This window comes from Bos javanicus, chromosome 22, assembly GCF_032452875.1.
Source record: "Bos javanicus breed banteng chromosome 22, ARS-OSU_banteng_1.0, whole genome shotgun sequence".
Lineage (NCBI taxonomy): Eukaryota > Metazoa > Chordata > Mammalia > Artiodactyla > Bovidae > Bos > Bos javanicus.
Window position 1 is genome coordinate 56,344,647 of NC_083889.1, and position 18,036 is coordinate 56,362,682.

General features: G+C 58.9%; 1 protein-coding gene across 4 annotated transcripts in view; it reads right to left on the reverse strand.

The window, feature by feature from the left end:
• Nucleotides 1-18,036, reverse strand: part of IFT122 (intraflagellar transport 122) — a 67,947-nt gene that overhangs the window by 5,249 nt on the left and 44,662 nt on the right. For all 4 annotated transcript variants that reach the window (XM_061397147.1, XM_061397146.1, XM_061397145.1 and 1 more), the window contains 8 exons: nt 17,831-17,884; nt 14,875-15,036; nt 10,450-10,616; nt 7,696-7,867; nt 6,263-6,365; nt 4,288-4,428; nt 3,231-3,325; nt 665-765 (listed from right to left, as the gene is read on the reverse strand). In XM_061397147.1, coding sequence (XP_061253131.1) covers nt 665-765; nt 3,231-3,325; nt 4,288-4,428; nt 6,263-6,365; nt 7,696-7,867; nt 10,450-10,616; nt 14,875-15,036; nt 17,831-17,884 — 995 coding nt within the window. The remainder of the gene's footprint in view (nt 1-664; nt 766-3,230; nt 3,326-4,287; nt 4,429-6,262; nt 6,366-7,695; nt 7,868-10,449; nt 10,617-14,874; nt 15,037-17,830; nt 17,885-18,036) is intronic.

The window sequence follows — 18,036 nt, forward strand, 5'->3', positions numbered from 1 at the left end:
GCTGCCCCCTGAGCCCGGCTCCCAGGCAGGGGGCTTCAGCTCCTCCCTTCCCTCACCTCAATTCCCTCCAGCCCCTTCTGTGCACTGGGTGTTCCCCTGGAACATCTACTCAAGCCTCCCCTGGTTACCTCGGCCTACGGGACAGATGTTGCCTCCTCCAGGCAGCCTTCCCTGACTTTGACCCCAGCCTTCACCCTTGCACACTGCAGCCGTCCCACTGAACAAGGCCCTGACACTCGTCGTCTCCCCTGACTGACGGTAGCTTGTCACCTGCTACCGGCTGTGCGCTGGGGACACAGCAGGTGCTCATCCACCTGGGCTGAACAAAGCTCTGCCCACCCCCAGGCCCCCAGCTCAGAGGCCCGGCGCTTCCTACGTTCCAGTCGCACGCTCCTCTGGGGGTTACGGAAGGCCCGCACAGTGTGTTGGCCAGAGACCCTCTGCCGGGCCCAAAGAGCCCTGAAAACTACCCCTCCCCCGGCGTTGGCCTGAGCCTCCCTGGCTGAGCCTCGCCTTTAGCAGCAGCACGGCGAGCTCTCTCCCTCCGTCCGTCCCCAAGGGCTGCTGGAGAGAGAGGGCAGCCTCTGCCAGCAGAGTGCTCTGGAAGAACTCCTGGGGCCATCAGACAGGAGGGGCGGGACAGAGGGCTGTGAGCGAAGGATACACTTTGGAGATGCCCAGGGGGGTGTCCTTGGTCAGGCTGTGCAGCAGGAACCTGGAGATGTTGAAGAGCGTCTCGGGAAGGTGGAAGCTGAATGGCTCCTCCTGCCGTGAGGAAAGCACACAGAACTGAATCTCTCAGCCGAGCCGCTGCTGGGCCAGGTGAGAGGCAGACGCCGGGCACTCGGAGTGACTTCAACAGAAGAGCGATTGCCCAGGGAGCACCTGCCGTGCGTGTGCCGGGTGCCTGCGGCCACACTTGTGTGGTCCCCAGCCCAGCCCGGCGAGGGAAGCACCTTCACCCTCCTGGTAGTAAGGGCAAAACCGACGCCCCAGACACCGTCTGCCCACGACACCTGCATGGGGCAGGGGTTCAAACCCACTGAAAGTGTTTCTCTGAAGCTCATTGCCTCTGGGGTGGCTAATGATTCCTTCTCCCTGAGCTCAAGTTGTTGTCAATTAGCTCTAAAAGGGGAGACCTTTAGGCAATTTGAGACGTGACCTCCATACAAGCATCTCCTTAAACGGAGGCACTTAACCCTTTGTAGCCTGAGAGCGCAGGCCTCCTCTCTGCCGTCCAGCAGCAGTCTGATGGCAATGCCCACATACGTGCCAGGCACTGGGGTCCCTGCTGCATGCCTCTGCCCCCGTGCCCAGCACAGACCCTTCCATCAGACAGGCGCTCAACACCCATGAGTTGAATGCACAGGTCTTCTGCACTGAGAGGCCGCCAGAAGCTCCACACATAGCCTGCAGGGGACGCTCCACCAGGAGGGGTCTATAAGAGGTTAAGAGATCCCTGTTTTGAAGGACGCTGGCACGCTGCTCCAGATGACAAGATGAAAGCAGGCCAGCTTCCCCTGGCAGCGAGCACTCAGTGGTAATAAACTGACATTTCCTCAAGGGCCCTGCTGGGCCATACTCAGCGCTGAGCCACCAGGACTCCGGCCCTAATTGGTCTCGATCCGCGAGGACTCGCTTTACGCCACTTCTCTGGTCCAGAGCCCAGCCTTCACTCCTTAGTTCTCACTTAAATTTCTACAGCCTGTCAGTTCCAAGAAAACTTGAGCCTGCATCCTCTCCTGGGTGACAGCCAGGGAGAGGCCTGCCTCTGGTTTTACCACACGAGGTGTGGAAGCTCAGAAGTGTCCCAGGGAGAGGAGAGAGGGGGCTCCCCTGGGAAAGGCACCACCACCTCCAAACCAGAGCTGCTCTGCCCGGCCGGACACTAAACCCCGAGACACCGGCCGCTCCAGGCCTGCACTCATGCTGGGGCCTCTGCCAGAAGCAGCCTCCCTCCGCCCCCTCGTCACCTGCCCCTGTCCTACTCATCTCCCACCTCCTGGCTTGGGGGCCACCTCCTCCAGGAAGTCTTTTTAGTCCTCTAAGCACGTCCTGTGAGGGAACTAAAATGCAACTGCTTGTTTCTAGGCTGATGGAAGGCTGGCGTGAGGCCTCCGCACGGGGCAGCGGCAAGAGCTGACGCTCACCCAGGGTCCCCCTTCCAAGTGCCCCCCAGTGTCAACTCACTGGATCCTCACCATCAGGTAGGCACTGTTATGACCCTCGGCTTTCAGAGGTGGGAGCTGAAGCACAGAGGGGAGTAAACGACCTGCCCAAGGTCACACGCGGAGCTGGTGCCTAAGGCTAGCGGCCCGTCCTCTTTAACTCCGTGGATGGGGGTGGGGGCGGGGGCTGCTAAGTACACAGGCTCCAAGTCAGGCTGCTGTCTGGGTTCAAGTCCTGGCTCTCCTACTTACTAGCTGTGCGATCTCTCTGTGCAGCACCTCAGTTTCCTCATCTGTAAAATGGGATGGCAGTATGTACTTCACAGCATGGTTGAAAGGCTGATACAACGAAGCCCTCGGCACACTGCCTGGTATGCAGTAAGCACTCAGTAAGGGTCGTCTAGTGTTACTGCCCTCTGACGTATCAGCACGGGGTACCTCACACTGCTGAGTAACTGAGGATAAGCAAGCAAGGAAGCTGAGGACCATCTGTCACCTGTACCCCACCATCAGGAGGCAGATTTAAAACAGCTTAAACAAAGAATTTGGCAGTAACTATTAAGAGCTATTTGGGTCTCTGGAGATCAAGCCAACACTCTCCTTTATAAAGAAGGAAACTGAGGGTCAGAAAGGGGAAATGAATTGCTCAAGGTCACACAGATGGTCAGTGGCAGGGCCAGGGAGAGGCCTTGGGCCTTTGGTTAGCGCTGGACCTTCAACTGACTAGAAGACAGGGGCCCCTGGAACATCCCCCACCGGTCATTTAGAGAGACAGCCCTCTGAGTGGCGAAGCCAGAGTCCGCCTGAGTCATCCGAACCTGAAGCAAGTGACCAGAAGGCCCCTCCAGCTCCGGCTGGCTGATTCTGAAGCCCACACGCTGCACGTCAAACAAGCCAACAATCAAGGAAAATCAAAGTTCCAACCTGTCTCCCAGGGAGACCAGACTTCTCCGCGGGCCGTCACGCCCTGTGGGTGGGTTTCTGCTCCACCCAGAGGTCTGCTGCTCTGTGAGACGTGCCCAGGCCCCCCCGCCTGGCAGGCAGTGCCCCGGCCCACCTTACCACGTATCGGTGGATGACGTGGTAGCCGTGGTACAGCTCGGCCAGGTGCTGGAAGTGGTGGAACTTGCTGAGCATCACTTCCTTCTGGGCAGGATCTGTGGGGAGCGGGGAGAGGGCCTGTCAGCCTGGGCCAGTTCCCCTGACACCGGGCCCCCCACCCCAAGCCAGGACAATGGGGAAGGCGCTCTGCTGTCCCGAGGCAGCAGAGTCCCTGGGGCAGGGCTGGCGTGGGGAGAGGCTGATCACCAGCACCCAGACGGGCCAGGGCCCCCTGGCAGGGAGGGTGGGCGCACGTCAGGAGTGTTCACGCTCACCTCACACCTTTTCCCTCCCCGTCCTTCCTCCTCGAAGCCCACACCCCTGGCCAGAACAGAAACTGCCCCCTCACACCAGGGCTTGACAGTTTCCTAACTCTACCCGTGGCTCCGGGCAGTCATGTGGGAAGCACAGCGGGTCGCCCCTGCTCCACAGACGGCGGGCAGCGCTGGGGAGGGACTGTGCCTCGCCACGAGTCCCCTGGCAGCTCCCATGCCAGTGTCCCTCATCGCCCGCAGGCGGGCCTTGGCCAGGGGGACAGCATCTCCCTGCCCTGTCCGCTTCCAGAAGGCCCGCGGCGCATCACGGGAAGTCTCGTGAAGGAAATCAACACCAAAACTATCCGCTATCCCGCCTGCGACGAGTGAGAATCCGGAGTGTGCACCTAAAACGTGATCTCTTCTTCACCTTTTCATTTAATTCAATTTTTTTTTAAGCCAGTGCTCAGCTGGCTCCAGTTACGGGCTCCCAGGTAGTCGGGGAGAGACTTCTTCTGAACTAGCAACGCAGGCCCAGACCTCCCAACGGTAACCCCGGCATGGCCCTCATACCATCCTGAAGCTGAGGGGCAAACTGGGAAGAGATGCCACGCGAGATTACGCTGCTGCAAGACAGGGCTATGGACAATACACCCAATAAACAAGCCCAGGGCTTTAATTAAAGCTTCCCAGCTCTTCTGATGTTTATCTTGGTGCCAGAGCGGGGCCGGGGAAAACAAGGGGCCCAGCTGATGCCTGCTTACCTTGAGCTATATCGAGGCACTGCATGGACAGCATCCAGTAATAATAGGCGGCGTCACTAAACCTGCTCTCGACCACAGCATTGTGCGTGAGCTGCTCCAGCACCCGGACCGCCTCGCCCTGCCGCCCGGCCTTGTGGAACGCTGCGGGGGCACAAGAGCACGCCCCGTGCAGGGGAGTTGGGGGGGGTTCTGTGGGGTTCATGGGGGGTTGGGGGTTGCTGCAGAAGTAGGACACTCATCAGAGCAGCTGCAGCCCCACGTTGCCGGGATGCGCCTTTCAGGCCGAAGGCTATAAATAACCAAGGCTACATCCTGAAAAAGTACAGTGAGATATATACTCCTTTGCGGGGCTGGGAAAAGGCAACCCACTTTGGGAAGACATGGGAGACAGGGAAGGCTGAGGGCCACGCTGTGGGGCAAAGTCTGAGGGCGGAAGCACTGCCTGCCGCGTGCCCCGCCCCACCCCAAGACAAAGCTTAGCCACTCCCCAGGTGACAGGGTGACAGGCTTGGGGCTTTTGTTGCCAGTTCCCTCACTGCATCGTCACTACAGACCTACACAGACTTTGTGACATGGGCTCACGAGGTGGAGGTAAGCTGGCACCCCCAAGGCCACAGAATCGAGCCCGACGAAGTGCATGGTCAGTCTTCAACTGAGGGCTTTTGGATGACCACCTTGGAAAATCTGGCTTGGTTCTAGCAACCAAACACTTGTAAAGACCAGCAAAAAATTTCTCAACCATTCTTCCATCCACTTCACAGAAATTTCTAGACTCCCAACTATGTGGCCAGAGCCTCAGGGTGTTGGGGGCACCTGGGGAGGCCCTCCTAGCTGTGACACTTGCCCACACGTGGGTGCCCGGATGATCCAAGCCCCCCACGATAGGGAAGGAAAAGTTCTGGCTTTTGTTCCAGTCTCTTGTCTGAGCACCAAGTTACTATGGCGATGGATTCTTGGATGGGTAGACGCAGACAGATGGGTAGGTTGACGTGTTTTGCCCAAACATGCACATACTTCAGCACCTGGGTGCTCTGGAAGAGCTGAAGCCGTGGAGAACACGCCGTCCTGCCACGGGGCCTTTCGGCTGAGGAGCTCCACAGGGAGACACCCCGAAACGGGTGCAGAGGCGGCCACTGCTCCCACAGAGAAGTGCAAACGGGGTGCTATGGAAGATGACACGCCCAGTCGGAGCCCTGCCCAGAGAGGCCGCAAACCCGAGTCGGGAGAACCAGGCTCCCAGACAGGCAGACCCTGGTCCAAAGCCGGCTCTCCGTTTGTGGCTTTGGGACTTTGCAGGGCACCATCAGCCTCTGCGTCTCTGCAGGGCTGCAGGCAAGATGCAGGCTTGTGCGGTTAGGCGCCCAATCAGTGCCTGGCGCAGAGAAGGCCGTCACATTTGAAACTGTTCCCAGTTAAAGCTCTAGACTTTCGCTCCTGTGTGCGGCTGTTTTCCCAGCGGGTGCGCTGAGGAGCAGAGGACACCCGGTTTCCCTGAGCCAGAGACAGAGCCCAAGTTTCTCTTCTGGGTGAGGAAAAGTGGCCTCACCCACGTATGGGAGGTCTCTTGTTCCATCCTTGCCCCATTCTGCCCCGCCTCAAACTCCCTCTGTGCCACCTCCTTGCTGTAGGACTTCAGACAAATCCTCTACCTCCTCCAACCTCAGTCTTCTCATCTATTAAATGGTACCTACATCACAGGGCCGCTGTGAGGATAACACACCGGAGCACTTTGCTCAGAGAGGCGACGGGACCTGCCGGAGGTCCTGGGGCTCGACCGTGAGTGGTGGGCCCAAGAGCATCCCACTTGAAGCCCGTCTCCTTCCCACGGCCCCACGGTCTCCACCACCCGGCCCACCACCCGCGGGAGGGAGCTGTCACTCAGCGCCGCGGTGGGAGGGCTGGGCGGCTCCCGGCCGTGGGCGTGGCCAAAGCTCTCTCCCGCCCCTTCTGCACGGTGCCAGGCTGTGGGGCCTACCTTTCTGGGCTTCCTCAAAACGATCATTCTCTGCGAGCCACTGAGCATAGGGCACGTAGATGTCATCCTTAAACTCGGGGTGCTTCTCACCCAAGGCGAAGGCCTAGGGGAAGGAGCGAACGCAGGCTTCAGAACCCGGGCCCCGCCGCCCCCGTGAAAGCACGGCACTTGGCTGAATCCATTAGGGATGTCATATTTTGCCGGCCTGACAACTCAGAAGGGGGGAGTGCCTCCCCCCCCAACCACCACCCCCAGAAACGCAAAAACAAATCAGCTCTTTGAAAACAAAAGGCAATTAACAGCAACATGCAAGCGACCGGATTCAGTAACAACACAATCTGTTTCTGGACCACAGAAGCGGCACAGAATCGGAAACACTTTATTTTGAGGCTTTGCGTGGGCTCCCGTAGCGCAGCAAACAGATTTCTTTTAATTGCAGGCGACACCTAAGGAAACAGAATTGACATTATCATCGCTGCTGCTTATTAGCTGTCAGAGATGACTGTGGATGTGGTGCTGCGTGGCACCCGCTGTCTGCTTCGTCTGAGCCCCGGAACCACCTGTCGGGCCAGGAGAACCGGAAATGAGTCACGGGGGCCAGTATGTGGTGACGGGGAGAAAGCCTGCCTGATGCACTCATTTCTGCTGCTTGGGAAAGCTGATAAACACCTCTTGAGATGCCATGATTGCCTCTGGCTTTGGCCCCACCCTCTTTCATCAGTGACCTTGTCACCTCAGCAAACGGTGCCACTGAGAGGGGAGACAAGGGTCAGATGGCTCTTACCGGCAAAGGCCTCGCAACGGCCCTGCAGACCAGACCACAGCAGGTGGGCACAGGTCTGAGCCCCCTGAAGATGGATTTCAATCCAGGGCACAGGGAGCCAGGGAGCCGGAGGGTGGGAGTCAAGCCACAGAGGGGGAGCACAGCACTGGCTCCACCAGCCCCCTGCAGCCATCTCTCCTGCTCGCCTGGCTAATTCTTACCAGCCCTTGGGACAGAGGAGTCGCGGGAGAGGGCGAGGGCCCCGTAATGGCTCTGGCAGCCTGCACCTGGAAAGTGTGGCTGGCGTCTTCTGCCACAATTTGGCGGAAAAATGCCACGGAGCAGGGTTTAAATGTCACAGAGGCGTGGCCTCCGTGTCGGCGACGCGTCAGCCAGGACCAACGGCAGGCAGTGGGGGCTGTCATGTTAACTCTGGCATCCCTCACGCCCATCACAGAGCCAGCAGGCCGTGAGGGTTTCCTGAATGAAGGAATGAGCGAAGGCAGAAAGCAAGTGCGGAGAGGCCCTCCAGAACACTCGGGGCTCAGAGAACTCACGGGCGGGTCTCCTGACCTTCAGGCCAGCGCTCACGTCGAGGTCAGCTGCTCTCTGTGTGAACCCACCCCCCAGTCCCCGTGTCCCAGGGCTCAGGGAGGGCCCCGGTGCTCACCTCATCCCAGCGCTGGGTCTCCACGTGCAGCTGAACCAAGGACTTGAGGTCACCAATCTTCAGGTAGGTCTCAGCGGCATAGCCAGGGTTATCCAGCTTCTTGAAGAAGTGGGCGCACATCAGCAGCGGCTCCCGCTCGGCCTTGTCCAGCTTGCGGGCAATGTCGATGAGCCTGGAGTGGCGAGAGCACGGGGAGGAGGTGGGCTCTGGGGAGGCGGCCGGTGGGGGAAGCCCCATGGCGTCTGGGTCTCTCCGAGGGCGGCTCATCATGCTGACGGACCACCCCCCGACCCAGCCCAGGCTCAGTATGGTGCCTCGGCCCCGGCGTGTGATGTGAGGTTACTGAGGGACTTCACCCAGAAAGGCCGCCTGGTGAAGGACACTCTGTCCCCCACTTCATGTGCCTTTCCTTTGAGTTACGACCCTGTCCAGCAAGCTCTGGGGGCAGCAGCGAACGTCTGCCGCTCACCTACACGCGTCAGTTCAGTGCCGTGAGCTTTCCCATGTGTGATCTCACTGGATCGTCTCTGCCCTTGGGGGGTGGTACTGTTATTCCCACTTCACAGAGGAGGACACCAGAGGCCAGCATGGAAGGTGGAGCCACCCGACCACGCCTCTGCAGCCGGGAAGTGGCCAAGTGCCCTCTCCAGCACCATTAGAGGAATTCTCACAGGCGAGCAGGGGCGGGGGTGGGAGCAGCCTTTGGGGATAGACCGCTGGAGGAAGGGTCAGTGCTCTAATGCTCTGAGCTCTGGGAGGAGAGCCTGCAGGGATCTGTGCCTCTTCTCCTGGCCACGGTGCTGAATGGGCCAGGGCAGGGGCAGGGGGTGCCATGGGACCACTGGTTCACCCAGCCCCGCCACGGCTCGTGGGCACATGGGGCTGCGTGGAAAGTGCTTCTTCCCTCCAGAGAGGCCGGGGTTTGGAGCCAAAGTGGCTCTCCCAGGGGAGAGGGGTTCTATCTACCCAGCTCGCTCTTTGTGAGAAAGGACGGGGAAGCAGCTGTTAACAGAGACATCTCAGAAATCGGCAAGCTCAGGGAGGCTTGTCAATCCATACTGAGAAGAATAATGGCTCTAAAAATACCACTTCTCAGCAGAGAGAGGACGCATTTTAGGGAAAGGTGGCGCAGGCAACCCCTTGGGAGCCCCCGCCCCCGCCCCACCCGTGAAGCCTAAGTCCCGGGAGAAAGGACCGAGTGTGCTTGATGTCTCTCTTCTGAACGAGGTGAGCATCCCTGGGGTAACGCGATACGTATCGGCTGCAAACGACAGTGACGTGAAAAACTAGAGTAAGTAGGGACCCTAAACCTGCCTGGCTCTCTCCTGTCCCACCTCTTTTCGTGAAAAGAAAAACCTGGTTGGGGCGGGGGATAGGCGAACTCTGCACCTCTATCTTCAAGAAATGCTATTCTGGGACAAGAAGACGATGGGGCGGTGTGGGAGGGCCCTCTGTGAGGGACCACACCAACCACATGACTTAGTCGTCGACCAGCCCCTCTCCCTCCTGAGTCCCGGGCCACTGTGGCCCACGGACCACAGAGTGGTTTCCAGGGCAACCAACAACCTTCAGGGCACAGGCCGAGCCAACCTCAGGAGCCGCTCCCGCACCGCTTTTCCTCTGTGAGCTGCAGCCTGCACCGTGTACGTGTGCACAGACACACACACACGTGTTAGCACGAAGCCCACTCCTGACAGTGGGAGGGGAGAGGCTGCCCCACCCAAAAAGGGTCCTGAGACTGAGCCCATCCTCCATTCGGCAGCTCCACCTGAAGCCCCCGAGCATCGGTTCTCTGCCTATGTCAGCGGCATCGCCGATGCCCCGCCAGAGCTCAGAGTCCTACTCCAGCTCCCCAGTCAGCCCCGCCCTGACGCCACGGCCTCAGGTCCTGCGGTTCAGCTCTCCCATGTCTCTCTTGTTCCCTCCGCCGCCACACAGCCCCACCGGCCCCCCGAACTGGACACCTGGTCTCCCTTCCTCCAGTTTTCCCTCCATCCTACACCTGCAGCGGGAGCACGGCTCCGACCCGGGTCCTCCCCACCGACTGACAGGTCTAAACACCTCAGTTGGCCCCCGAGGCCCTCCCTGTGAGACCAGCCCGGATGCCCTGCCGCTGCCAGCATCCTCCCGTCCCTCTCTTGCACCGTCATCCTGAGGCGGCCCAGATGTGCTCTCTGTGCCGTTCCTCCCCCTGCGCGCCCTTCCCTTCCTGCGCCTCCACCACTTGAAAGTCGTCAAAGGCCCTTCAGGCGAAGACCACCCCCGGCTCCCCCGGGAGAATGCGTGTCTCCTTCTCCGAGGCACTTGGCACCGCTCCTGTTCTTTTCGGCGCGGACATCACACAGGCTACGGGCACTGCTCCATGACTGCCTGGCTGGCTGGCCTGTGTGATCACTTGGTCCCCGAACCCCGGTTTCCTCATCTGAAGGGGGCGTGGAGACACTGACGCTGAGGGTGTCGGGGGAACCACATGCCGCAAGGAGCCGCAGTGCCGGCTCAGGCGGGGCTCAGGGAACGGCGGCCCTGAAGCCTGGGTGCTCCCCCCTCACCCTCCACCACCCCTTCCCCAGGGCCTTGCTGATCAGCTTAGAGGCAATGACTGCTGTGTCTGTATCTCCTCCAAACCGAGTCACCGTCGCCTGTGACCAGATACTTCGAGAAACACTGTTTTCCCTTGTCAGTCACATCCGAGCGCTGACAGGACGTGACACGCCGCCGCCCACGTGCCTCTCAGGGCCGAGACTGGAAACCTACATGTCGACCCAGCCGTGTTCCCCGCTGATCTCGATGGCCTTGCAGTGCTCGCCCGCCGAGATGTACATCTCCACGGCAGCTTTGGGCTCGTTGATGTTTCGAGCCCAGTCAGCCTGTTTGGTGATTAGCATCTTTGTTTCTTTGGGGTCTTCAGATCCAAGGAAATCCTGAGGAAGCACAACAAACAAAAACACTCGGGATTAGAACTTCCTGCTGCCAGCATGATGTCAGACCTGTCGGAGGCTACAGTGAGGATGGGCCTGCTTGGGGGTGGCCAGGATGCAAGCATGGAGCCGACGGGGGTGGGGGTGGGAGGATGAGGGGGAGCAGGCCCAGGAGACGCCCCACAGGTGCTCCGGGGCAGGGCCGGGGCAGTGTCAAGGACAGCGGCCCTCAACACTTCCTGCCTGTCCCGCCAACGGCCACGTGTCCTCCAGCTGAACAACGTGTTCCGGACTCGCGGGAGTGCTGTGCACAAGCTCCGGGGCGCGGGAGGCTCATGGTCAAGGCGCTTTGTTTGCTTCTTCTTCACGCAGAGCCTGATGCGTGTGTGACTTTACACAATTTCGGATACACAGACCTAGTGGCACCTTTACTCAGAGTAAGGATGACCCCCTCCCCACCCCACCACACCTCAGAGTGAGGCTGGGGGTCCCCTAAACTCAGACGGGATGGCTTCCAGAGTTCCCGGAGGGCCCCGCAGCTGCCACCGCACTGCAGGATGTCTGTTTCCTGACTCTGTTCACCTTCTGCCGCCTGAACTCGGGGCACGATCCCCTCGGCTCTGCCCTGGCTGTTTGCCTGGTAAGGAGCACAAGGGATTCTGGTGAACCACTTCTCAACCGGATGCTCGGAAACCAGGGCTGAGTTTGGGTCTGCGGGGCTGGGGACAACAGGAGGCCATGGGGATCTGAGGCAGAGGGAAGGGGCTTGCAGAGACCCCGTGAAGGAGAGAGAGGCTGGTGGACCTGGGGGGCTCCAGAGCCTGTGTTCCTTCCACCACAGTGGGCCAGAGGGGCCATGCCCAGCTTCCCTGGGTTTGGCCTGAGGATTCACGAGAAACAGCTTCAGAAGAGCACCTCTTCTCAGGATACGGTTACCCAAAGTATGTGCATGGGGGCCGCCAGAGTTGAGGCAGCTTTGGTGCTGACAATTTTAAAGGTGGGGCTTTTCACAAAGAGAAATTGCGAGAGCTTAAGAGCACAGCCCCATGTGCCTCCTCAGCAGCAGTTTGTCTCGGGAATAGAGTGCCCTGCGGAGTCTGTGCCGTGCAGAGCTCACAAAGCCTGAGAAAGCACGCCTCTCCCCTGATTAGCACTCACTTGTCAGGAAAGTGCAGTCAATGTATGCTGAAAACCCACTCGAACAATTAGCGTTCTCTTTTCTTTTTCCATTTGCTTTCAGCGTAATTGGGTAGCCTCTAAAATAACACATTAGATGGGCCGAAGGCGAGCGATTCTTTAAGGGGAGGACGGAGCATCACGACCCTGACGCTGAGGCGCCAATGAAAGACAGGTCACTGCGGCTCACGTGGGGAGGGGGCTAGGACGGCCGCTGGGGCCGGAGATGCCTGGCTTGGGCCCTTAAGGACACGGCCTTTACTCTCGGTAGCTACAGTGCCGACACTTTATGCCAAAGCAAAGCCAGAAGCTCTGCTGACCGGATTGGTTAAAAGAGGTGAGTGGCTGGAGAAAACAGGCATCCTGAGAGAACACAAATGTCCTTCAGAGTGAGTGCTCATGGACTGCGGTATAACTGTGGTGAGAAGGGTCAGAGGCCAAGGGCGAGCCAGGAGCTTGGCTGGTCGACTAGACCAGCCAGGGGCACAACGCACAGGCTTCGTGAAGGAGCCTGCCCCAGCCCGCAGCCCGGCTCCAGAAGCTCTGACCTAACTGAAGTTGAGTCTAATGCTTCCTCTAACAAGATGGCTTTCCAAAGGTTCTTTGGTTCCATGGTGCTGACTTACATGTTATCTGGGGCTGTGGCAAAGGCGTTGTCCTGGAGTGGACAGAAAGAGGCCGTGCTGAGTGACGAGCGAGACTAAACAGTGCCCTCGCGAGCGCTGATTCTGATCAGGACATACCACATGAGAGTTAAGAGCACTATAATCCCCTTTATCACCAGATAAACATGTCACTTACCCGGAAAGCATACAATTTATTTGTACGTGGGAATGTAATTTAAAAATTTTCTGAAAACCAGATTGAATCTTGGGAAGCAATTCTCAAGTAAACAAAAACACGCCACGTTAATAAGCACTGTGTCCCCCCGCCCCCCGCCGTAACGCGTATGCACGCAGGCTCTCAGACTGTGGGTGGGGAGGGTGTGTCCCCCCCACCCCCCGACGTAACTCGTATGCACGCACGCTCTCAGACTGTGGGTGGGGAGGGTGTGTCCCCCCCCTACCCCCCGACGTAATGCGTATGCACGCATGCTCTCAGACTGTGGGTGGGGGGGGGCCCAAACGGAACCAATCTACTGGGATCCTACTTGGAATTTTACCAAAGACTGAGACCAAAAACAACGCCCAGCGTATTTACCTTCGTGGAGAGGCAGACCAGATGGGCTGTGTAAATGGCTGCCTTTCTGGGTGGGAGACTCTAGGCGCACGAAGCCCACTGGAAGTGTGATTGGGGGTATTCCCGTGCAGGGGCAGGGTGGGGTGGGCAGGGGGCAGCCCTGAAGGACAAGCACACTGTGGTCCTGCCTGGCCTCGCTCGTTCTCCCAACCTTTCTGAGCTGAGCTGGGCGAGGTCACCCTCCGAAGAGGAGCTGGAGGCTGAGTAAAGTGAAGTGCCTTCCCCAGGTCACCCACAGGGAGGCCAGGCCTCACGCCCGCTCCCTGGACAGCAGTGCAAGGCACCGTCTCCGATGCCGCAGCTGCCCACGGGACTTCTCAGAGGTTCCAGGGGGCGGCTGGCCCAGAAGAACCACCAGGACTAGCCAATCCCAGTGCCCAGTCTAGCCTCAGGGATGCGCTCCTTTAGGTCAAGGTTTTATTCTTGCTTTAAACGTTATTATCCGCAGAAAGAGACACGCTGGGTTAGGTGTTCTCAGTGTGATCACGCTGTTATACAGCGTGTGTGTGTGTGTGTGTGCACGCGCACGCGTGTGTGCTGGGGTTTGGTGGGAGGCGAGGGTACAAAAGTTGAAGAGGGCAAAATGGGGTCAGCTGAAGCAACCAGACCTGAGGGACGGAACGAAAGAACCACCAAGGAAGAGACGGGCTGTGGCCCGTGCTCGGCCAGGTGCCGAGGACCAGCAAGTCCGGGCCTGCATCATAGCGACCCAGGTGCTGCCGTTCGCCCAGGGCCTCACAGAGGCGCTGAAGACAGCGCGCAGCCGTCCTCAGGAACAGAAGCGCAGGGGGACGATGGGGAGGGCTTTCCATCTTGAACTTGCTAGATAATTACCACGAACAGCCTCTAACTGCTTGTGGCTGATGACTCACTGAACATTCGGAGGCCGTGAGGTTACTGGGAGACAGGGTAACAAGGGTACCTTCGGGCTGAAGCTGAAGCTCCAACACTGGCCACCTGATGCGAAAAGCTGACTCTGGAAAAGACCCTGATGCTAGAAGGCAGGAGGAGAAGGGGGCGACAGAGGATGAGACGGTTGGATGGCATCACCGACTCAATGGACGTGACCAAGCCCCGGGAGATGGTGGACAGGGAAGCCTGGCGTGCTGCAAAGTCCATGGGGTCGCAAAGAGTCGGACACGACCGAGCGACTGAACAACAAACTGTGGCAGGCAGACCTGGCTGCTCTAGGCGCCCACCCTCTCTTCACCTGCGCTCGGCCCGCCTGCAGATGTCCTGGTGGTCTGAGCGCCGTGGAGGGACCTGCTCTCACACAAGCCATGAGGAGCCAGGAAGACCCTTGCGTGCCTTTAACGGCCCAGACCTGGAGACTCGGCTTACTAGGGCCTCCATTTGCAAGAGGATGTCAGCCCTCCACCCCACACGGGCAACAGGGGCGGTGGGCTCACACATGGGCAGGGCCTCCGTCGTGGCGCCTCTGACGCCCTGCACGAGGGCCAGCGCTAAGAGGAGCAGGCATTCAGGAGGCCTTGGCCGGAGTGAACCACGCGGGCCTCCGTGACGACAGCAGAGCCAGCTCGGGCCTGAGGACACGGAGGCTCAGCGACTTCTGACAGAGGATGGAAGGAACTGGTGGGAGACAGAACCCGCAACCCTTACCAAGGGGACTCCGCTGGTTAGGACGCACCGTCCACTGTCTCTGAACCACCACGCTCTGCCCCTTGTGACGTCAGCCTAAAAGGTCGGCGGCGGGCCAGGTCTACCTGGTCAGTGGCCACTGACGGTCCCCCTGTTGACCAACCCACCCATGCTCTTTCTGAGGCCGTGGGCCACAGTCCAGTCCATGCGGCGTCTGGGAAGGCAGCCCGGAGGCGGCGGCGGGTACCTTGGCGTACTCGAACATGCGCAGTTCCGTGTACATGTCGAGCGCGAGGTTCTCGTGCCCGCTCCTCTTGTACAGTTTGGCGGCCTCGTGGAACTTCCCCTGGTAGGAAAACACATCTGCCAGAAACAGGTCATTGTTGGTCTCTCCCCGCTTCTTCCGCTCCTGGAAAAATTAGAAGCACAGGAAATGGTCTCCGCAGCCATGGCAGGAAGCGCCCTTCACAAAGGTCCGCCGTGGCTATTTCAAGTTAAGCCCCTGGGCCTTCCTACTGGAACCTACGCTTGGCTCCTGGGCTGCTGTGTCTCTCACCTCGGTTTCTGTTGGGAATGCCTAACAACAAAAGCAGATTTTTTTTCCCCCCAGATGAGGGAAGATCAAAAGAGACGCAAACTTGTTTAATGGAAATTCCTCACAGTGGTTTCCTTACATATCCTTCCAAGGAAATGACTGCATGGTTAGGATGGGGTGTGCTGCCCACTCCTGGGGACCCCCAAGCTCCAAGAACTCCCAAACCCCCAGGCCTGGTTTGGCTGGGTTGTGACTCATGATCATGGTGGACAGGGGGAGAGTATTTTAGCGTTTCCTCTTGAGAAAAAGACATAACGAGTCTTATGTTCCTTCCACTGAAGAGAAGTGAGCGACGCTGTGTGCTGAGCATCCGCCAGGCGCCGGGTGCCCTCACCCAGGGTCACGCTGCCCAGAGCCCAGCCTCGGGACAGGGGCGGGTGGGATCACACGGGGCTGGGGTTGGACTGCGTCTAACTCCAGACACTCTTTGCTCTACATAATCCTGCCTTTGGAAACCAGTAGTCGTCCCCAAGGACACACCTGTCGAGTGCCTGCCCCGCGCTGCACGCGTGATCGACGTGTACACGGTTGCACGCACGCAGAGGCGCAGCAGTGCTGAGGGTGACAGCAAGCGGGGCCCTCCTCCCGCCGTGGGAGGGAGTGGCCATTAGTCTGCCGCTCAGGCTGCTTGTAAACACTCAGCGGCTCCCCATCTCTCATCCCTGGCAGTCTCCCTTTGCTTGGTTTCTAGCAAGCGCACCGCAGAGGAGGAACACGAGACACCGAAGCAAACTCCTAGACAAGCTGGTGAAAGTTACAACAGCTGGAGGCGACAAGCTTCCCCACAGACAGAAAAGGATTTATAAAAACCAAAAGGAAAGCAAACCCACACTATGCGTAGTTTACGCTAGTCAGCCAAATAAGCTGACTCCTAATTGTGGGAAATAAATTGAAATCTCGCAGTGGGACAAGGAAATAGGTTTTGCAGGGTGTGGAATTTAGGCCAAATCTGTTGCAGTCCCCAGAACCTCACCAGGATCAGAGCAAACGATTCCGTGGGCTTAGCGAGTAAGAATCGCGCAGACAGACTCTCTCCAGCCTGCTTCCAGCCCAGCGGCAGCTCACTGACCCAAGAGGCGCCTGGTAAGGAACCCGGGTTCTCTGGAATAACAGTGAATGCGAGAAGCAAGCCACGGAGGCCTCAGAGCAAACAAAATGGATCCTTGCCCAAAGGCCCTTTACCCTTTCTCCAGGGACAGTTCTTCCAAGGTTCCTCTGCCTGGCTCAGAACACGTCGGAAGACACTGCACGTGTCATCTCAGGAAGACGTGGTAAACGGCCAGAGTCGGTCCTCACAGAGGCCAGTTACTTTTGCATAGAGAAAAATCACATGCCGTGGCCTCGTCTTAAGACTCCTAGATCCAGACCGGTTGACCTACAAACACGGCCCTGCTAGTCATAAGCAGTCCTGGCCGCCATGGGTAGACGACTCTGAACACGCCCTGCCCCGTGCAGGTAAGGACGGTGCAGAGGATGCACTGGGGAGGGCGGGGCTGTGCAGGGCGAGCTCTGGGAGCAGCTTCTTAGAAGGCCACATGGCCCCGACTAGGGGCCGCAGGGGCCTGGAAGACGGAACTGGCTTGGATTCTAACCCGGCCTTCTGCTTTGGGGACACAGACACAGCCTCTCTGAGCCTTAGTTTTATTTCTCAAATAAGGATACGAAGAGCAGCTGCCTCGTGAAGCTGTTGTGAGGCTGTAAAATTGTGTACATGTGGCTCACGCGTGCGGCACGGAGCAGGCACTCGACAAATGGCAACAATTACCAGGCCGGGCCGGCCGTGAGCTCCCGCAGGCCTCTCCTCCATGCGACTCTCTGCCCACGGGGCTCAGCATGCGGCCTGGCCCGCGACAGGTGTTTAGGATGCTGAACTGAGCCAGAGGGACGAGACATTTGCTGGTTTCCTCACAACTTCCATATGTGAATTCAAATGTATCTCACGTTCCCAGAGCCTCACAATAAATCTGTTCTGAAGGAGAAATACGTACACCTTTTCACAGACAGACAGCATGAAGAGACATGGGGATAGAAAGTCTCCCATCCCCCAGCAAATGGTATAGGCGGAACCAGCCTCTTGGGGCCCCCACTGCCCCCAGGGTGGCCGATGAGGAGGGCAGACTACGGGAAGGGCTCAGCGTTCTGAGGGTGCAGCCCCCCCACCCCAGGGCCCATCCCAGGGGGTGGGCGCAGACCACGTGCATTTGGGAAACGCTGCTTCCACGGGCATACTGTGCAGCCCTAGAGAGGGTGGTGACGAGCTAACAGGCACTGCGAGCATGGAATCCGGCTCCCGAGAACCTGTTTAATCAACCTGCGAGGTCGGTCTCATCCCATCGTTTAGCCCTCCCAGCTACCCTGCGAGGTTGGTCTCGTTCCATTTCCCAGACAAGAAACCAGAGCTCTGACAGACGAGGCACCCGCCGGGCTCGCCCAGCTCCCAAGGGACAGTCCAGACTCCTGGCTCCCATGCGCCGGCCCCCTCTGTGGGCACCCTGCCCTCCCACTGGACACCCATGGGCTCCTGCCACGAGGCCTCCAGGCGCCCACCTGGAAACCACTGACAGCACATGTACGCTGCCCTGAGAAGGAAGAACACTTCATCCTTTACCTCAATGCTGTTGATGAGCTCTAAATACCGGAGGTCTTGTACTCTGGTGAAGGCCTACAGGGGAAGAAGAAATGAAAGAAAATCAGCTGCCTTCTGGGCTTCAAAAGTGGGTGATTGGCTGGGGGTGGGAAGTCGAGCTTTAGCAAGTGAGCCAGTAAGGTGGGGGAGGTGTGGGGGGGAGAAGTGAGCACTGATTAATCACCCTG